This window comes from Pelmatolapia mariae, linkage group LG7 (genome assembly GCF_036321145.2).
Source record: "Pelmatolapia mariae isolate MD_Pm_ZW linkage group LG7, Pm_UMD_F_2, whole genome shotgun sequence".
Lineage (NCBI taxonomy): Eukaryota > Metazoa > Chordata > Actinopteri > Cichliformes > Cichlidae > Pelmatolapia > Pelmatolapia mariae.
The window spans coordinates 5,192,967-5,214,596 of record NC_086233.1 but is presented as its reverse complement, the minus strand read 5'-3'; the positions used below and the strand labels follow the sequence as shown (position 1 = coordinate 5,214,596).

Sequence of the window (21,630 nt, the reverse complement as noted above, 5' to 3'; positions counted from 1 at the left end):
GTGTGGAAACCAGTGTGGTTTCCAGTGTGTAGAAATCAGTGTGTGTAGAAACCAGTGTGGTTACTACACATAACAGACAACTTAGTAAAGAACCAATTTTAAATTGTATCTTTAGGCATTTTGTTACTAGCAGTGTATCTCAGAAAACATCATTTGTTGCCATTTATTTAGTTGAATCTATGAAAAATGCCCAAAATAACACAGTTTGATGGACATGAAACAGTGTTTCTGCACCTGTATCATTAAAAGTTTTAAGGAACCTGGACAAGTGCACAAGGGTTATCTGAAGATTTTGTCCTTAAAAAATAGGACTAGGATTCAATTCATCTACTGTTTACTGAAGCCTGATCAGGAATTTTCTTAATGCTGTCAAGAAGCCAAACTATCTATATACTTGGTTTAAAAAGTTGTCATACTAAATATTGACTTTCAAACTTACATTTATACAGATTCTATTTTTGCCTTATAATCTGTATTTCCATGTATGTTTGCAGATGTATCAATAAATCGCTGCCCCAATTTCCCATTTTCTTATCAACAAATAAAGAAATGGGGGGTGTTTCATGAATTTTGCACAGCAATTTACAGCGAGAACTTGGTGACATATTAAAAGGCTTGAAAGTGAAGTTGGCCATTCTAAACCACTCTGCTCACAGTCTGCTGGCTGTCCATGTTGTACGCACACTGAATAAAAACATCTGCTGTTTGTGCAAAGCCCTGAATGGCTAAAAGGGGAAAGACACAGAGGAGCTTGGACTGCTACAAAAACATCGGTCAAGCCAACCAGCAACACACACTGCTCCTCCTCCTCTTCCAAGCACCAAAGCTTAAAGGGCATGTGTAATAAAACATCAAATGCTCGTCACCTTTTTATTTCCAAGAGTAAATGTTAATGAGAAACTGGTTTTTGCACCACCAGGAATGCTTCCTAACACACAAAGAAAAATTCTTCTGTCCTAATCTTGAGGATTAGGGCTGTGTCCTGACTGGACAACTCCAAGACATGGAGAGAATCGTCCTTCAGCCAGTTCAAGCTGTGTTGGCCATTTGCTCTGTCTAAATATTCTGATGATAGGTTAACCATTAATTCTTTTGAACCTCATGATTAACATTATCTCATTTTCTCACACTTAGTTCCTTCTGGTATTTCACATGCTAGGATTGCACATTTATGATCTCTGGTTACTGGCAGCCCTCCATTAGCTCGGCTGTTGTGAACTCCTTTGAAGTGCTTTTACACAGGAGATCATTAGCTCATTGGTTATTAACCCTATGATATAAAGTGTCTTAAGATGAATATTGTTGTGAGTTGGGGTTATGGCTTCCTGAAAAAGTCACAAAACATGAAAAAACAACAGGCTGCTTCAGAAAAAGTCTGAATACTTTTTAAAAAACAGGTTTTAGTTTTAATTTCTTAGGAAATCATCACACACACGTTATGGTTAAAGCAGACACACATAGTTAAACTGTAAAAAATATTTATTATCCATTATGCCACAATTCTGCCACATACACTCACACAATAGCACAAACTCTTCTCATATTTCCTAAACAGTTGCTAGAAAACAGCAGCAGAAAGAAAAAGATCCACTTTTCAGAGAAACAACTATTCAGCTTTATTAGAGGAGGTTGCTCCAAGAAAAAAGAAATAAAATTTTAAAATCTTCAAGATTTCCTACATGGGATTTCATTCATACAGAAACTCCTAACCGTTTCTCAAAAAAAATATCTCCAAACTGCCATAACTACAACAGACAGTTTGTTTTCAACACTGCCACGCCCATGGGCGTTCGAGATAACGGGACATCTGTGAGTCGTACAGCTTCTGGTTTATCGTATAGAGGCAGCTGTTGAGTTGTGCCAGCACAGGTCAGTCAGCACTACGCGCACTGTTGTCTCTGCACAAAAGAAGGAACCTTGAATGTCTCCAACCTTTCAGACACTACTTTTTGTGTTTTAAGTTCCTGTAGTGCAACAAAAGACAGACTGATTCTGCTTTCTAGCAAATATCAAAGCAGTTTTAAAATTTAATGTGCAGCAGTGTGACAAACATGGATGCTGCTTGTACTGGTGTTGCGAGGATGCTGCCTGGTCCTAATGTGTGAATGTGTTTCAGATCACCAAAGCAGGTTTTCTGGACGATGATGGGGCAGTACTTACTGTTAACTGTAAACCTGAGTTAACACAAGAGAGGCAACAGCAGAAGGAAGTTCAAAGAAGAACAAGGAAAAAGAAGATTGTGGGCAGGCTGCATAAGGAGGTCGAAGCACTACCGCTGCATCATGACATGTGGGGTTTTCCCACTGGGACTGGGACAGTTGTCAGAACCTGGTTCTGGAAAACAAATCTCTGGATGCGTTCAAAGACCCAGAGGAAGATGAGGAGGATGCTGACATATTGAATCCAGGCAAATTTGATGGTTTCCCAGAAGCCAGGACGATAGGTGGAGGGAGAAGTCAAGGCAGAAACAATGACAAAAATTAGACACCACACCCCAAAATCAGGGGTGTCAAACATTAGGCCCCAGGGCCAGAATCAGCCCAACAAAGACTCCAGTCTGGGCCTCTGGACTGCTTTGGAAAATGTGAATGCAAGGGCACACATTTTTAATTTTTAACTGTATTTTGGCACGGTTTACAGCATCTCCTACTACTAATGACCTCTTTTAAGGTCATTCACACTACACCAAATGAATTAAGTAAAATATATAAACAATTAAATGACAGAATTTTTTTCAGTGTAATTACATGACAGTCAGAACAATGAACTACCAGAACTTTTTCTTTTAACTTTTACACATCTGTTCCAATTACCAGAGCAGCATTTCTCTACTGTGCAGAAAAATGACGTAAATGTAATGTTGTAATTGCACTTCTTATTCTTATATTAAGACATCTCCAGGATTAAATGTGCAGTTAAACCTCTGTACAGTGACAGAAAGAGGAGTCTAACACCTCTGGCCCACTTAACATTGGCCCCAGGGCTGTATGTGGCCCACTGTATAAAATGAGTTTAACAATGAGTTTAACATCCCTGCTCTAAATTTTCTTTACTCGTGTTTTACAAGTTTCTGAATTTTACCTGACTTTTCTGTATCTTTCACCCAAAACTTCATAGCAAAGTTTAGCATGTGAATAAGTAAAGCACTGAATGGGACAAAGAAAATTACATCCCAGTCTCCTGACATAAAATGTTAATATCATGCAAACGGAGCTGAATAAGAGGCTGAATTACAGCCTCCCTTTACCTCAAATGACTAACTTTCATGTCATGACTTCTGATGTTAGTTAATGTTTTCCAGTTTTTTGCATGTACAGTACTGCTGTACAGTACTGCTGTGCAAAACATGTCCAATAAAAGTCTACTTACATGAGATAACATTTACTCAGTGTATCATAAACCTCTTTTTTATTATGAAATGTTTCTGGGCTTCTGGAGACATGGAGCTAATATATACTGACAGAATGTTTACTTAAATTATTTATAATTATTTTTTACATTACAAGGTTTCACAAATGTCCAAATGAAGGATCACCTCCAAATGAGTTCAAGGTTTTTATAGAGGTAGTGTTTGAGATCTCTCTTTATCGCTTCATGAATCAGAAAATACACAATGAAATCCATATTCTAAAGCCAAAAAGGCCATGCAAACCATCACGATACAGGCAGGAATAAAACAGGAAACTCTGGTGTAAGCAAATGATGTAGAAGAGTATGTCAGAGTGTAAGACAACAACTGTTAAAGCTTTGTATTGGAAAATGACAGTAATTTACATACATGTGCATTACCAGAGGTGTAAAACAAGCACCTCAGTGTGTGTTCTGGACATTTCCTTTGTATTACCATCTCAAAAGCATGTCAGAGGACTGACAAGACTATATAAAATACCTCGGAAGCTCAAAATTGAGCAGTGCATGAAAAAAACATGCTTTGCCTGCAGCGTTCCACCTTAAATAAACCTTATCCATAGAAAGTATTCAAAGATATATTTTTTGAAGGTTACTCTATGTGAAAACAAACATGTCCATTTTAATGTATTTATCAAAAGGATATCTGATGACCTCCACAGGGTAGCGGATTTCAGCTTTAAGCTCAAAGGGAGCAGCAGCAGCTCGTCCTATAGTCCACACGGGGATCGGGCAGGACAGCACTGTGGTCACTGTGGCAGGAAAAAAAATATACACATTTGCAAAATTTGACTAAATTCACATCAAACCGAACAAGAGCAGCGCCTTTGTCAACTCACAGTTTCTGTTCTGGTAGCTCTTGATTATGTTCTCGAGGTCATACGCACTCGCAAAAGGGCTGGAGCCATCGATCACCGACACCTTAGCATCAACGCGGAGGAAGAGAAAACATAGCACATTAACGTATAATCATCCCCCATAGCATGTATTAACAGTGACACAGCAAAGATGCATGGTGTACTGCAAATATATTTTTATACGGGGTTATTTCGATGGCTAAAATCACTAGCTGAATTACTCTGATATTGAAGTAAACTTTAGATAAATACTTCAGGAGTATTTTATGCAGATTTGTTTTGTTTTATGTGGAGTTACATTTGCTGTGGATGTCTAAGTCACACATATTCTAAAAAATGACACCATATGGATACAAATTTGGGCAGGTGCTTCTCTGACACCATCATGTATACACCCAGTTTAAAAGCGCGTTCAGTGGGCTGTTACAGTGGTAGTGAGTGCAGCACATAGAGGCTTAACAAATACACGCCTTTACAGAAGACAGAAAAGATAAGAAGCTACTGTTCTGCTGTGAATGATCCTTCTTATAAAGCAAGACGCTTGGGATGTGGTTGGTGTGTTTAATTTAACATTAGCAAACATTGTTAGCAAACCAAACACATGCATACTACAATGACACTAACCACTGAAGCACGAACCTTTTGGATATCAGATCTTAAAAGTGCCTTTCTGCTCCGCTCCAGGCTCAGAATGTGGTAGCAAAGCACTCATCTACTCTAAAGGGTGTAGCAAGAGAAAAAGGTGGTGATCCCGTGTCCTCTTACATTATAAATATTGTAGAGCCCCCTGTGAGGCAAAGGCGTTCTCTGCTGCAGCCTCAGGTCTCCGCTGATGAACAGCTTAGCTCCGGGGACAGAAGAGGAGTGCTGCATGTATGCCAGACTCTGCATCACCACGGTGGACATCCGCTGGGAAAACAACAACAACAAATATTACGCTCTGCTTTAGCTGAACCACTGGCCGTAGACGGTCCTGGAGGCCCTGCTGTGGCGCTGTCACACCGAAGGCCACATTTTATTATTTACAGCACTTTGAAATACCTGTTATTAAACAGGTAATATTTATTACCTGTCTGGAAAAATGTGTTTACACATGTAATAATTGGGGCCCGAGCACTAAAAGTGTGAAGGTTATTGTAGCTGCTCTGTTGTTTATCAATATTCAGGCAAATGAATCACCTATTTGAGGCTCAAAAACTCGTGAAATTGTGCATACGCCTCAGATCAGGTGAAAATTTACATAAAATTTACATATTTTACCGATTTAGCGTTTCAAAATGGCTCTAGAGCACCACCGACGCTGGCTATTAAGAAGTACTACAGACACATAGCTGAGCTACATGAGTCAAATTTGGTAAACATGTATAACATGAAAAAACCAAAAAGTCCAGGGGCCCATTGACCTAAACCTAACAGGAAGTCAGCCATTTTTAATTTAAAGTGGAATTTTGCAGTAATTTCGTCCATTTTCAGGCCTCGTACGTTAGCTAACTCCTCCTAGGGTTTTTATCAGATCTACATGAGCTTTGGTGAGTACAATCGAAAGGCCTCAGTGATGTTAAATTATGAAGCTTTTGAATTTTCACGAAAAGACATGGTCGTGGCGACACGCTAATTTTCACTCATTCGCCACAGGACACGACATTGTCAAATCTCAGTTAAACATCGTCCAGTATGTCCCAAACTTCACAGCCTCGATGTGAGTCTAGAGACATCTGTGTGCCAATATTAGGTCACACTTATGGCGCCACCTAGTGGAGACAGGAAATACACAGTAGGTTATTTCCTGTCTTCACTTGTGGTTCAACACCTGATATGCTTCAGAGATCATTAGATGGTATTCTCCATCGCCACCTAGTGGGCATAGGTGTCCAGCATGGCTCGACCGCAGCGCACCTGGATATACGCCAGGGTGTGGGGGCCCTCTCATCGCTGCTTGCAGCTTTAAATCTATTTTTAGCAGGCAGAGTGAGAGAAATATTGACATTTAAAACTGCTTAAAAGGCTTTTAAAAATCCTCAAAGCTACTAAAACTGATAAAAATCACGTGGTGATTTGTGCCTCTTAGCTCCAGCCCCACCATTACCTCACATGTTTTATCACGTTTCATAACATCAGTTTCGTAAGTGAAAGAAATAAACTTTTTATGGCTCCTTCTCAGGTTTAAAGTTAGTAGAAAAGCCTTGTCTGATTAAAAGGTGTGTCCTACAGAGGAAAGGTCAAACCTAAACTATCTAAAGTCAGTAACGTGGACCTCTTGGCCATCTTATTGCTGTTGGTGCCTTTTTGGAGCATCTTTAGTGGTGAACCATGTTATTTATGGCCCAATGTGCAACCTTTAATTTGCACTAACTAGCTTAATAGATTCATGGAGCGTCTGTGCGAGTGGGTAATGCTGTGGAATACATACAAAGAGCTGGTAGCTGAAGGTGAGCAGCAGCTGAATGCTGTACACCTGCTCATTGGGTTTCAGAGGAAGCTGCAGCTGAAAGACCAGGAGGTCCAGTTTCCCATCCTGGTTCTGGTCCTCTTCTCTCACCTGCAAAGTGCAGTCACAGAAAAACAAAGCAGACTCTACTGTTATTAAAAGTAAAAAAATCATATCTGTCCACTGTTCACTGTTCAGTATAAACAGTAACAAACATGATGTTTATTATGCAGGAACAGACACTTTTTTAAACCAGGGCTTGCTACTTAATACGTTTTCCAGCTTTTCAATGACAGTAAACTCAAACTGCTCACTGAGCAACTGGACTACAAGGAAAAATAACATTGACATTTCTAATGTATTACACACAGTGAAATCATTAATTATTGTATGAAATAAGAAAATCAAAGTAATTGCCATGTGAGGCCTTTCAGTACTTTTGTGATGGTACAATGCAGACTTACCTAATGTTTTTGTACATTTATTACAAGTTCGTATTGGAGCTGAAAAAATTTAAGCCAATACATAAATGCCAAAATCTGCAGCTATTCTATACTGACTGATTTTGTGAGGCAGTTTTGTATCAACATGAGGACACCAAATATTGATATTGCATTAAATAAATTTAATAATTACTAAAAACAAGAACAAGAAGCTGCATCTCATGCACCACCATCCTGAGATAACCGAGCAAAATTTACATTTAACTGGCCCACCTGAAAAACATTGCTTCACTGGACACACTCGCCTTAACAAAGCTGCCTCCTAATTCAAAGCAAGCTAATGGCTCAGCCACATAAATGAAATTCAACAGCAACCTTGTGACATTGACAAAAACTCCCCACAGCACTAAATGGGAGTCTATGGAGACTGGCTTACTCTTGGAGAAGGCCCCAAAAGGGAATCAGGGGAACTGCATGTTTTTGGCACTTTGGCCTTAACTTCATTTCTCAGCCCCATAAGTTGCTGCTTTTGTCCTACTGATGAAAAACACTGATGCACTCACTAACAGCCACTTTGGTCACATTTCTGCTGTTTCTGCTTTTCCTTCAGAATAACCTTCTGCACACTTATTAAGGTGAAAAGCAGCATACACAAATACACAGAATGAGCATGAAAATGAAGCTTACACCACGGCAAAGTTTCTTACTTCTAAATTCTGATTTCAGCATAAACTCTAATTACCTGTCTAATCTCATCTAATCCAATCCAGTCATCTGCTAAAAAAAATCAACTGTGAACACAGTGCTTTAGTTCATTACTTAAATATCATGTCTTCTATTAAAACAGGATCGATTCTGCTGTAGTTTGTTACCAGAGAACTTAAGCATCGTGCTGATTTGAGTGGCGTGTTGTGAACACATTCTTACAGTGACAGCAGGAATCCGGAGGTTGGCTCCTAGCATGTTGTTAAGTTGGGGGAAGGTGCTCCAGGCGACATATTCTCCCCGAGTACTGGTTGCTGCAACAAGCAGAGTCTGATACTGGAATCTCACAACTGGCTGTTCCTCATAAGTGCTCCTTTTTATCCAAAAACCTAAAATTAAAAACAAGTTTGAGAACAAGGAGCATGTATTTGTACCATTCAAACTGTTCATTTTTCTACAACTACTTACTTGGTGTAATTACAAACATATGCAAAATAAATCAGACTAACACCCATTTGGAAAAAATAAATAAATAAATTGCTGGACCACTCCTTGGAGGTCAAGAGACTGGAGTTGAGATTATTGTGTGGGGAAATCCCAGTAAATTCCGGTAAATCAGCAGTTTCTGAAACACCCAAATCAGCCGGTCTGGCTCCAACTCCATGCTGTATTCAAAGTCAGTGAAAATAATATTAAATTAACTTTCTTAAATTATTCTCATTTAGAAAACAGCAGCAGCTTGATGATGTCACTGAAGGCTTCTGTTTTCACCTCTGTTGTCATTTTACACACGGACAACACCAACCACTTGTTTATCAGTTGTAATAATAAACATGAAAATAATTACTGCCTGTGATGCAATCAAACAACCACCTACAATGCTTTCTATGTGTTTTCTGTTTAAAGCAGACATGAATTAAGCGTTTTAACATATGTTTCACAGTCATACGAGAGCAATAAGAGAAACCAGGAGCCTGTGATTCCTGACAGAGATAAAAGAAGTCTGATAGTGCAAAATGAATCTTAATAGGTGTATAAAAGCTTCAATCGGGAGTTTTATAAATGTAATTTAAAACTTCATGGCTTGTGCCATGCTTTGATACCTAGCAGACTTGGGAGAATAGAGGAAGTGCCACAGGATTTTGCCCTACCAGCTAACATTATTTACAACTATGAAGATCCCATGGCGTGGCGCAACCCGGGTGTTTTTCCATGAGTGACGTGCAAACAAATATTTTGCTTCTATTAGCGTGGCATGTGTGGCTGTTAAAGGGTGTAGTTTTTAGAGCACATGCAGAGTTTCTGTACCTTGGCTTCTGTAAGCAACTAGCAGAGGCGGGATGTAGGTGAGGCACAGAACCACAACCAGGAACAGCGTGGCTTTCGTGCACACGCTCGTTTTGTACCGAATCAAAGCCGGGTGAGAGTACACCTCATAGAAAGCCATAACTGTGCTGGAGGTATAAACAGCTCAGTCTTCCAGATAGCAAAGATGCTAAAGCGACGGAAAGCCCTCGGAGGATCAGCGTGGGCAAACCGACAATAAAATGCTAAGCAAGCACAAATTATCCCTTAGTCATCTAACCGCTTCCGTAATGAAGTGACTCTAGTAGGGCACTGGTCAAAAACACAGTGAATTAACATGCTATTTATGTTAGCACGAAGTACCGCGCCATGTTCCTTCCTAGCTTAGCGTCTGGCGGTTACCATGGCTGCCAGTGTTCGCGTTTGTGCTGCATTCACGCGATACCAGCACGGTGAGGAGCACGCTTAGCAGAGGTCACTCACACACTCACACACACACACACACACACACACAAAACGTGTACAGAAGCAAAAACGCATTACAGGCAGGGATTCTATATTTTTGTGGTTATTTTGCATTTATTTCTTGTAATTTTGACTTTTGAATAATTTCATCACCGTTTTCGTCAGTTTGCTTCGCTTTGCGGTCCTTTTTGTGTCTGTTTCAAGTTGTTTGCGGTTTTTTTTTTTTTTTCAATCTTTTTGAGGATAGGGGGGTCTAATTATTTTTTAGTTTCTCTTTGAGGAGGTTTTGTGTCTCTTACTTTTTGTCTTGGTCGTTTTGCATCTAGTCAATTTGCACCTGTTTCAGGCCAATTCCTGTATTTGCCTCTGTTTTCAGTTGGGTATGTCTGCGAACACGTGTCTGTTGGGTTTCTTCTATCACTTTCTGTTCATTTTGCATTTTCCCTTTGCATGCCAATCTAAATATTCTTTATTTTTCACTATGCAGTCACATAATGAAATTCTGTGTGGTAGTTTTCATCTTAAAATAAGACATTAATTGCTACATAATATACAATTGTACACAATAGAAAATAAATCATCATTAAAGATAATTTTGTGTTTATTATTATTATTATTATTATTATTATTATTATTATTATATGGATGGTTGGATGGGTTCATTATGCATTAACACCGATGTCAAATTCATTTTACATTGTGGCCCACATGCAGACCACTTTGATCTTAAGTGGGCCAGATGAGTGAAACTCTGCTTATTGTCATTGACCAGAGGTTTAACTGCACATTTACAGTCCAAATCGGTTTTTCTACATGATAACGTTTTTCTACTGTAGTTAGTGAAAAAGTAACACCAGCCTTAATGATTCTGGGCTTATATTGTAAAATAAAATACATGTGTAAAATTAGAGAAGCAATTCTGCTATCTCATTGCCCAGACTGTTCTGTAATTATATAACAGAAAGTTTTAGTTGTTAATTTTTTATTTTATTTTATTTTATTTTTTGTCTGTGGACTTTTTGCAAATCAATAAATTGCTCTAGTAGAGCATCATTTAATTGCTTATTTGTTACTTAATTACTTTGTTATGAATGGCTATGAGGTGGGAAAAGCTGTAAAAGGTATGAAAATACAGTTAAAAGTCCAATATTTGTCATCTTTCACATTTTCCAAAGCCCCCCAATGTGCCTGATTACACTCTTTGCCCGGCCGAAGATGGCCCCCGGACCTTATGGTTGACACCCTGCCATTCGTCGCTGGACCGGGAGCACTTGAAGGCAGCACCAAAACCATCAGCACCTCCCCTGTGTCAGACAGTGACGTCACCTCCCTGATAGACGGACAGCTGAAAGCTCCTGGCTCAGCGGGGTTGTTGACGTTTTGTTTTGACCGCTTTTGTCTGGATTTTTGGACATTATCCGCAGATTCAGAAGCCCGCCTTTCGACCCTGCCGTCACGCGTCAGTGCGGGGATCCAGCAAAGATGAAATGGATGTTTAAAGAGGACCATTCCCTCGGTAAAGGGGTTTGGATTGTTATGAAACGAGAGATCTTGTCATGTCACGCACCCTCCGTTCTGTGTCTTTCTCTCCGCATCCATTGTTGCCATCTCATCCCATATAGGTGTAGAAATGTATTGCTTGCCTCAGCATATAAATCCATGATGGCTGATGCTGCATGGCTAGCAACTAATGCTAACATTATTCTTGTAAGTGTGATGACCGCTGTCAAAATCCGGCTCACCTTTCAATATCCCTGATGCATCAAAACAATCCTACCCTGAAATGTGTTTTTCCACTGCATGCATGTTCTTAACCAAAATGCATTTAAAAATCCCACAATTTAATGTTGCTTTGCCTATATGTAATCACTACTTAAAACCCTGTGGTAATAACATGATTAAGGGCTGTCAGGGATTGTTGTGGCAAATTCGGCTGTATGCAGTAGGGCTACAACTTTTTGTGTTGGTTCATGCTGCTGGGTAACCCCCTCCAGGGTCTATTTAACTAGGCCTTACAACTTAAATGGGTACTGAAGAGAACTTCCTCAGTGATTCAGAGCTGGTAACACCTAACACAAACAGTGTAAGTGTTATTATGTTTATTAATAATGTGCCAGAATTTGGTGTAAAGTTCTCTCCAAATTTAGATAGCTGGAACGGCTTTGCTCCTCAGCCTCTGTCTCCATACTCTCTTCAGATAACCTCGAGGTTCCTTTTTAAAGAAACACTTGCAAAAGTAGGCCTCTTAACTGGGCTAATGAAAGTGTGCACCTAAATGAAGCCACCGCATCTTCTCACCCATCACCTCATCCTCCCTGACCTCTGTTCATTTTTTTCCCTGCTGCATGCAGTCTTTCCTCCAATAGATGCTCTTTCCTCCTCCTGATATAATAATCACTTAATAAAAGCAGCTGATGTGACTTACTACTGATCTGTGACAGTAATGCCTTTAAGTGTCCACTTTAACACACATGATCACACTGTGAGTTGATGTTAGAAGGCATCCGCCGCTCTGTCTGCGTAAGCTGCAGTCAACCTTAATGCTGTGCTTGAATGTGAATTTGAGCCGATATATCTGACTAGGCTTGGCTTGAAAGGCCAGAGGAATCCCAAGAGGCCTCGCTCAGCCCTTTAATCTCTGACTTCCTGTTTGTTTCCTGTCTATCCTTCAGAGCACCGATGTGTGGAGTCAGCCAAAATACGCAACAAATATCCTGACAGAGTACCGGTGAGTTGTGGGGGAGGGCAGTTACCCAAAACCTGCTAAATTCACATCAGGATTGGGTAAATGTGCAGTCCTCTGACATTGTTTAAATAAGCAGAATTGTAGGCGCGTAGCAAGAAGGATGGTCCTTCTCATCTTTAGCCTGGAGGATGCAACATTCATGGTTTCCATAAAGAATTTGAGATTCTGATTGACCAGACCACCATCCATTTTCTTCTGCCTATCCGGGCAGAAAATGACCACAGGACAACTTTCCATTTCTCCTCAGTCTGTCTTAATTAAGTTAGGCCCCAGCAGAGTGCCTAGGTCTGTTCAGTTTTTCTATTTTTTCCATTGACCATGGTTTACTAATGTATTCCTAAGCCCATGCAGTGATTACTATAGAGAGTCATGTCTGTCTCTAATGCAGTAGAACATGAGGACCCCAGAGATCAAAATTTAAAATTAGTTTTCAGCCTTGTCCCTTGTGCAGTGGGATTTTCCCTCCTTTGTCTGAATCCTTTAATGATGTTGTGCGTCACAGACGCAGTGACAGCCTGGGCACACTCTACCTCTCGCACTATGGCAGCTGGGATGGGCCACAGTTATGGCTCTGTGATGGTTTGGTGTTGCATTCAGCCAGTGAAAATTGCAAATGCAATAAAAACATGCATGGATAGAAGAAGGACTATCAGCCATGGATTGTGGCACACCATAAAACCTTACAAGTACCTTGGTGCTGAGGGCTTACTGGTGACATATGTTCTTACTTCACTCACAGACATTATTGTAAGGCTAAGCTTAACAGTCAGCCAGAAGCTTTCAGATAGGGAGTGCAGGTGTTTGCTACAGTACTGGGAGATTTGTGGCCCACACACAGCATGACCACAGTGTGTAAGAATGCATTTGTCTGTTAATGTGTGCACTCCAGGTGATAGTGGAGAAGGTTTCTGGCTCTCAGATAGTGGACATAGATAAGAGGAAGTACCTGGTGCCCTCTGACATCACAGTGGCCCAGTTCATGTGGATCATCAGGAAACGCATCCAGCTGCCTTCAGAGAAAGCCATCTTCCTCTTCGTTGACAAAACGGTCCCCCAGTCCAGGTGAGAGTGCGCTGCGTTCTGCAGCAAGTCAGTAAATTTAAAGGTCAAACTCATGAGTGTGCACCACAGAGACCAAAAAATCTTGTGCCAACACATTCTTCTCAATAATTTTATTGAATGTAAATGTGTTAGATGATTTGAACTTTTCTTGAGTTAAACAATACCGTTGAAATAAATATTTATGCTGTATATTGTTAATATTTACTTTGAATTGCATGAATTGTACTCTGTAGTTGTAGCTTAAGAAAGAAATGTGAGTTACGTTGATTTTTTTAGCATCTGTTCTCCTCACTCAGATGAATGAGGAATCCTGGGAATCAAGAATTAACTGATTTGAGTTTAGTGGTCTCTGTGTTTTTGGCCATATCATCAGAATTCATTACATAGTTACAGCAAAATTTCTGCAATAAATATATAAAAATAAATATGTTTAAAATCTGTTAGCCACATTTTATCCTGGATCAACAGCCTGACGTTATCAAAGCTGTAATGTGCACACTGTGTGTTACCTAAAATGTGTTTAACCATTCATCTTGTGTAACTGATGAGCAGGATCGTATGTAGAAGTATTTCTTATCCAGCTCCATTTGAGTCTGAAGCTACACTTTCACCTCGATCAAAACTTTCACCAGTTTTAAGATGAAATAAGCTTCATGGTTGTTGTAAGGTTAAGTAAACAAAGAAACTGGAAGCACAGCTGAACTTGGTGTATACAGACAAACATGAACAAGAATAAAAGAGTAATATATTATCATAATTAAAAACACCAAGTACATAGGGGTTAATCCTAATGTTAGCAGCTTTATCAATGGTATGGGTAAACAGTGGAATAGATGGAAATAATAGAGGTAGGTGAATATTATAGAAGGGGTGGGGGCGTCAAGGGTGGGTTAGGGTTAGGGTAGTATCGATACCAGCGCTGGTATTGGTATTGTAGCGATACTGGTGCGATAGCATCGATACTTTGTTTCTCTCCTCTAAGTTCTGTGCGTTGCTCCCATTCACCAGAAAGAAGACATGTCTGTGTAAACACTGCTCCTCTTTGGACACTTTGCTGTCCTGTGTTTAGTTGCCCTTGGGTCACATGTCCTACCGGCACTAAACAGCTGTAAATACTAAAAACAGTGATACTGTATGTATTCGAAGAAAATTCTCTTCTGTGGCTACACCATCAACCATAAAAGACCATGAAAAAGCACAAGAAATGAAGAGAGGAGGTAATGTGTATGTAAATTCCTCAAATTGACCCAAACAGACAGAGCTCGCTGTCACAGTCCTTTCAGAGAGGCAAAGAATATCCAGGTAGCTCACGTAGTGGTGAAGCTAATGTTAAATAATTCAGTTCATCAGCGCAACTTAACGTGGAAGTGTTATTGCCCACCATAATTGTTAGTGGTCATTGAATTGTGTTCATGATGATTCATCTTATAAATCATGACACATCACTCTCCACCATATATTATTCTTACTATAGTGCTTTGCACTTAAGGTAGATATTGCACAGGGATCAGCAGTTTTCTAGGTGTGGGTGTTGAGTAGCCTGATGGTCGATGGGAAGAAGCTGTTTTATGCTCTTTATGCTCCTGTACTTTCTTTCATAAGGCAGCGTGAAAGTCTCTCATCTATTCGTAGTTTATTCAGTTAAATCCGGTTTTTCCTTATATAGCACCAATTTCTAACAAAAGTCACTTCATTGTGCTTCATATTGTGAGGTTAAGACCCTGCATTATTAGAAAGAAACCCCAGCAATCACAAGGCCCCCTATCAGGAAGCACTTGACAAAAGTGGGGAGGACAAACTCCCTGTTAACAGGAAGAAGTCTCCATCAGAAACAGGCTAAAGTAGGTGCAGCCATCTGCTCTGACTGGTGGGGGGGTGACGGGATGGGATCAGAGAGAGGCGGTTTATCAAAGGAATCTGCTTCTGAGTGCTTTGTAGCACGCTGGTACTGCTCTCCTTATTAAAGTCTAGCCACAGCACGTATGCCACCTCTTCACTAACAAAGCAATAATTCTGGAGCCAAATCTAGAACCAGTTCCACAAAAAAGACTGGCTCTGGTACAACGTTTTTGGCATCGTCTCTACTGATGTGGTTGCTCCAAGTAGTTGTTTAGCAAGAGGATGCCAAAGATGTTTCAGCAGCACAGCTCCTATAGTCCACAGCTTTGATCAAGTTTTATTTTTGATAAAATAAAACTTGATGAATGGAACCAGAAGGAAGAACCACTAGCGGCTCTTTTTTATTTTTAAAACTCAAACATTTGCAAATAAAATAAACAATGCATTAAATACAAAATACCAAATGTAAGAAAGAGTAGATGGTCTGGCTTCAGTCTGGCTCAAAGGGATGTATTTCTTACCAAGTGTCCTTTCTTTCTTTGTGAACCGCCTACAACAGCGTGTTGTTGTTGAGTATTTGTGTCACAGTGAGTGCTGACGTGAGGCTGCGAAGCTACACCAGGACCTGGTTTTACAACCAGTAAATCAGAAACATTTATTAAGGAATTTAATGTATTCTGGGCCAGTGTTGGTGTGAAATGCTCCTGGAGTTTGATGTACAATCACTGAAGTGGATCTATTTCAGTGCTGACCCCTAATAAATATATGATTTCCTGTTTTGCAGCTCATCAGCTGCGTGTGATTTTAGAATAATTTTTTATGAGGAATTTATTCCACACGTAAATCAGCTGTTGTGAGGAATGTTCATGTTCATGTTGCAAAAACATGCATCTGGCTGTAATCGCTGAGCTCCTCAACCTCACGTTCCCATTGAAGGTATTATACAGACGGCCTGTAGTTTTTATCAGATTTGACAGTGAGTCTAATGAATTTAGACACACCGACACAGTAGGGCTTAACATTGCTCAAGTCTTTGTCATATTTGACATGACATAACCACTGGTTGCTAGGGAAACGTGTAATGCTAGGCTGGTTGGCAGACGTCCCAGGTAATTCTCTGTAATTACTAGTTGTTGTAGTTGTAAAATCGACGCAGTTCCCACCTTTAAAGTAAACGCTGCAGCTAACTTTTACTTTGAAGGCACACGGTCTGCAGTTCTGCTTTTGCAGTTTAACTTTGAACAGAGTGAAAAGTGCAGGTTTTCTGCAGGCAAACCCATTATTGGTTACCCACAGAAAACCACGATCTGGGCCTTGAGGGTTAAACTAGGCTAGCCCATAGCAGGTTTGCCCTTTTGGGTGGGCAGTGGGTCTATGAACCCTGAGGAGGAACATTTGCTAGAATGATTGTCACACGCCCAAAACCACGGACAAGTTAACATCACATATTAACTTGTGTCTACAAAAGCTCAGTACATGCAGTTAAATCCTGGTACTTAGATTACAGTTTCAAATTACTTTTATATCTGTTCCTCCATTCAAAGGGTGGAGCTGCCCAAAAAACTGCTGGGTGAAATTACCAAGGTCACTATAGAGTGGTGAGAGTTGCTTCAAGAAGGATTTTGATATATCTTTGCACTGTATATAAAGGATGTACATATTGGGCTAGTATTGGGCCACACCTCAGGCTCAGCTTCTGAATCTGGTTTTCAGTCTCAATGAATTTCAGTCCTGTGGCATCAGCACATTAACTGTGCACCAGGAGCTTAATGATACGGGTTTCCATGGCCGAGGAGCTTCTGTAGGTGTAATGTGTTTGTTGCCCAGGCCTTTTTTTATACGGTGTTGGCCTAAAAGTGAATCTGTTCCACAATATGCATTTGTTTTAATTGCCAGCAGGGGGCGACTCCTGAGGTTCTTTGCTCTGCGACTTCACGTTCCTGACTACTTAATGGGCTAACTCAAAGTAGTTTGAAGTGATACTGAGTAAAACATGAAGTTAATTTAATAATTATGGTCATGATTAGAGTCAGAAACCAGGATATCCGATAGCCGTCTTCCAACATGTCATTCAGAAGCTCACACTCATGACCTCTCAAAACAAAAAGATGAAGGTGGCGAAAACACTCGGCACAGTAATACAATGGTGTCGAATCTGTCTTTAGGTAAAGCCTTTAGATATGACTGACTCTGTTTTGTGCATCATCTAACGAGTTCGGTTTTTACTGTGTTTCAGTCTGACGATGGGCCAGCTGTATGACAAGGAGAAGGACGAGGACGGCTTTCTGTACGTGGCCTACAGCGGAGAAAACACCTTTGGTTACAAGGCCTTTTATACAGCACAGGGTTAATGCATAACTGATTACTAGTTTCTCTCTCACACGCTTGCACACACACACACACAAAACCCCAAACACACCGACACATTAGGGCTTAACATATACTGGTGCATAGTGCTTCAGAAATTGGCCTTTACATGTGTTACACAGGTAACACACCTACACATTTGGCACTCTCATTTCTGATCAGTTTTTGATACTTAAAACTGCTAATTTATGATGCGAGTATGCTACAATAAACAAACTTTTTTTCCCCAGAGGCTTGGATGATGTAAAAAAAAACCAAACAAACAAACAAAAAAACGCTTAACTTTGTCATGATCTCCATCTCAAGGCCAGTTACTGAGAGAATTATCTTTAACACAGCTGTGAATCTGAATAACAGTCATGTACATTAAAGCCACTTCAGATACCATTCATCATCCTGGCACTGTTAATAAAAAAAACACACACACACACATGCACAAACCAATCATTATGTGACACAGTCATGCTCCATTTTATTTGTTGTCACAGATATTTATGTTCAGTGGAAGTGAGAAAGAGACGCAGTAATCCTGTGACTAGAATACTTACCCGCATTCTTTGTATTGCTCATCATATCATGTATGAAATGTTCACCACAAGTCAAAAGATACTCTGTAGAAGGCCCAGGATAGGCTTGAAGGTTGATGATAAGCACGTGAATGACGGCAGCTGAATGTTAGCCGGCGCCACTCCTCGGATGTTACCGAGTCCGCCCCAGCCCGACGGTAGTCTCTCTGCACAGGATGTTGTGCTGGATAAACACGAATTCATTGAACTGCTTCAAAAAATCCAACACTTTACTTGAAGTTTTAAAATACCGTCAGGAAAAAAATTAACATATAAACAAAATACAATTAATGACAAAACAACCTTATAATTAATAAAACCTTAATGAATATTTCCTGAATTTAGAGACACAAACAACCGAAGCCTCGTTATTTATTATTATTAATTCACTGAACTTTTAAAAATGTAACATTTCTGTTCAAACCCATTAAGTTCTGAAATGTTCAGTCGGAGTTATTCTATGAATATTACACTGACAGCACTAATAAAATATTCCAACAGTCTTCTGATTCCCCCTGATTCATAATAACCTGTGAATGAGTTTAGCTAAATATAAATGATGTAATGGTACAAGTCAAACGTATATAACCGCAGTGTGAGCAACTCAGCTATGCAGTGTATATTTAGCACTGAGAGTTTCATGTTCCTGCCAACTTTGTTGTCACTGCACACTCAGATTTGCACATGTGCTGGTCTGTCACCGTGCAACATGGATGACCGTCTTAGCCAGCGTGCGCACGCATGAGCGGCCGGGAGGTGACTGCAGTTCACAGCTGTGGGTGAACTTCTCTCTTTTTTCTTTTTCTAATCCAATATTTAAATTTTAGCATTCAGTGTTTTATTTTTGCTACCTGTGTCTTGGGGTGCAGTCGAGTCCTTGTGTGATATTTAATTAAAAAGTAAAGCTATTTGAATTGTATTAAACTCGTGTGAACGTTTATGTTTAAATCCTGTTTAACATTTAATTATGGGCTCATTAACCACAATAATAAAGAGCTCGCTATTTATTTGCGATTTTTATTCCTGGGAAACCTCATTCCTCATGAAATGTGACTGGGAATTGAATATTCACAGATCTGTAATTAAATTGTTTTGCGCGAGTCCTGCTGTGTCTTTTGTGTTATTAATGAGCTGTGATAACTGGGATTTACACTTCAGTGCATTGCACTGTTTCACTTTAGGGAGCTCAAAAAATGGACAGGAAAGAGCCGAAAGGATGAAATCGCCATTAAAACGGAAACTTCTTGGCTACTCAGAAAACACACTTAAAACCAGGGCTGAAGGATGTATTCAGATCTTTACTTAAATAAAAGTAATTAAGAAAGTAAAACTATATTTATAGGGGCACGGATAAAAAACAGCATTAAAAAACTGAAAAATGTGACAAAAAAAATCACCATAAAGTGATTGAAAAACTTACATTTCATCAGAATCTTTTCTGAATGTGTCATGAGATTTAAATATGAATTTTAAAACAACGGGAGAACTATCGGGTTAATAAACACGGAGGTCCCACTCTATTTTTAGCTTTATTTAGGCTTGCAAACATGGCTGGAGCGAAACCTGCGTTTAGAAATAACGCGCCGTGCTTTGTCATTAACTTCAAGTAAAGTGTTGTTTGGGTCTTTGGCTGCAAAGCATTCACAGCCTTTTGATCTCTCAGCTCTCACGTTGCATTCAATATGACTTCAAGCTTGTAACTGAGACAATAAACTTGTATTTAAAAAGTTTAACAAATTCAAAGACCAGTGGAGCCAAAGGATGATGTTTCTATAGACCTCATACACACAGACTTATGGCCGGAGGAGATGCCTCCTGCTGGCAGGTTTAAGACTCGCACTGGCTTCATTTTGCACACCTGAAAGTTACGCCTGTCCGTCCATTGCAGAACGTCTATGGATAACTCTGAGGCTGAACTTTTAGTTGCAGCTGTAGTTTCTGGTGCTGGTTTCCACCCATCATTTGACCTCGTTGCAGTTTTCATGTCTGCGCTCCACAAAGCTGGTTCAGGATCGTAAACACTGTCTGATGTTGTGTAATATGCATTGGTAATTCTTATTTCATCAGTGTTGTATGAATATAAAACATATCTTAAAGACATAAATACATTTTAGATATCTGATAAAGGGAAGGTAGCTGGAAGACCTGACCAATAAAAACTAATGTAAAATTTACGGTGTGGTCTTTGACTTGGTGGTTGCACTGTAGAGTTTCACAGCTGTGTCCCTACTTTTGATGCATCATACACATAAACACTACATGATCATGTAAGGGGGTCCGAGGAAGAGGCGCACAATTAAAGGCAGAATCGTCCACTTTAATAAAAACCTAGAGATTTAATGATGAGCACTGATCGTGTTGACAGGCTTGTAAAAAGATGTAAAACAAAAATGCTCCATGCAGTAAAAGCTGACATTTCGTAGTTTTTTTTTATACTTTATGTCTTATAATGCATCAACATAGATTAACTTCATTAGCCCTCACCTTTCAGACTTAATCTACTGGAAAAGCATGACGTTTTCAATCCGACGCCTTTACAGTGGAGTTCAAGCTCACTTGTTTTTAAGGGGACAGTTTTAAATACTGTTGCTCTTAAAATGCATCACCTCATTTATTTCCCTCATCTTCCCACAATGTCCTGGAGGAAGTTTAACAATGGGTAAAATCCCTGTATTCTTTTCTTTTTTCATTATTCTTTTGGCCAGATTGGACATTTTGTGAGCCCCTGGTCTTTCTAATAAATCCATAGTCTTTGCTGATAACATGAGTTATTCTCTTGAAATCCTTTGGAGCATCTCTGGAAGTCGAAGCTCCAACTGGGAAACGTCACAGTGGAATAGATTCACATAGATACACAGAAGTGATCATTAATCTACTGAGTCAGAGTTTAGAAATAAATTATCCTAATATTTGGCAAATACTGTGTGCCACATTATCTGTGACAGATATTCATATGTTCTTCGAGTTCGGTGATATCGAAGTCGGCCATGGCCACGGACCCTTTAAAGTCTAAATACTGCAAAATACATTTACTGGCTTAATCAGCCACTCACGTGGCAGAAACTGTGTATTTAGGGTCAAGATGACCCGTTGAAGTTTAAACTGGGCATCAGAATGCGTGATTCAAGTGACTGTTGGATGTTTTCTTCAGGAAATGTTTCCAGCACCTTGTCGAATTAATGCCACACAGAATTAAGGCACCTCTGAAGGCAAAGGGGGTCAAGGTGCGTCTAAAGAAGTGAGTGTTTGCCCCTGGTTCAGTTTTCTTGTAAGGTCTGTTTAATCAGACCTCCTGGGCTGAATCAATACTTCAAATATAAAACTCTGCTTTTTCTGTATTAGTCCAACGCTCACAGACTAAAATTATGAAGCTGTTAAAGATTCTCTTGAATCTAAAATCTAATTGATATTGTTTTCCCTTGGCATGTAGTGCTTTTAT

General features: G+C 39.8%; 2 protein-coding genes across 2 annotated transcripts; one reads left to right on the top strand and one right to left on the bottom strand.

The window, feature by feature from the left end:
• Positions 1–1,427: 1,427 nt before the first annotated feature.
• Positions 1,428–9,556, bottom strand: tmem231 (transmembrane protein 231). The gene is made up of 7 exons (XM_063480485.1): positions 9,150–9,556; positions 8,064–8,230; positions 6,676–6,804; positions 5,031–5,174; positions 4,248–4,329; positions 4,055–4,160; positions 1,428–2,443 (listed from the first exon to the last, which is right to left on the bottom strand). The coding sequence occupies exons 1-7, from the start codon at positions 9,286–9,288 to the stop codon at positions 2,281–2,283; spliced, it is 930 nt and encodes a 309-aa protein (XP_063336555.1). The 5' UTR covers positions 9,289–9,556; the 3' UTR covers positions 1,428–2,280.
• Positions 9,557–10,911: 1,355 nt separating this feature from the next.
• gabarapl2 (GABA(A) receptor-associated protein like 2) lies at positions 10,912–18,694 on the top strand. The gene is made up of 4 exons (XM_063477642.1): positions 10,912–11,127; positions 12,284–12,339; positions 13,247–13,419; positions 17,495–18,694. The coding sequence occupies exons 1-4, from the start codon at positions 11,094–11,096 to the stop codon at positions 17,607–17,609; spliced, it is 378 nt and encodes a 125-aa protein (XP_063333712.1). The 5' UTR covers positions 10,912–11,093; the 3' UTR covers positions 17,610–18,694.
• Positions 18,695–21,630: the final 2,936 nt, after the last annotated feature.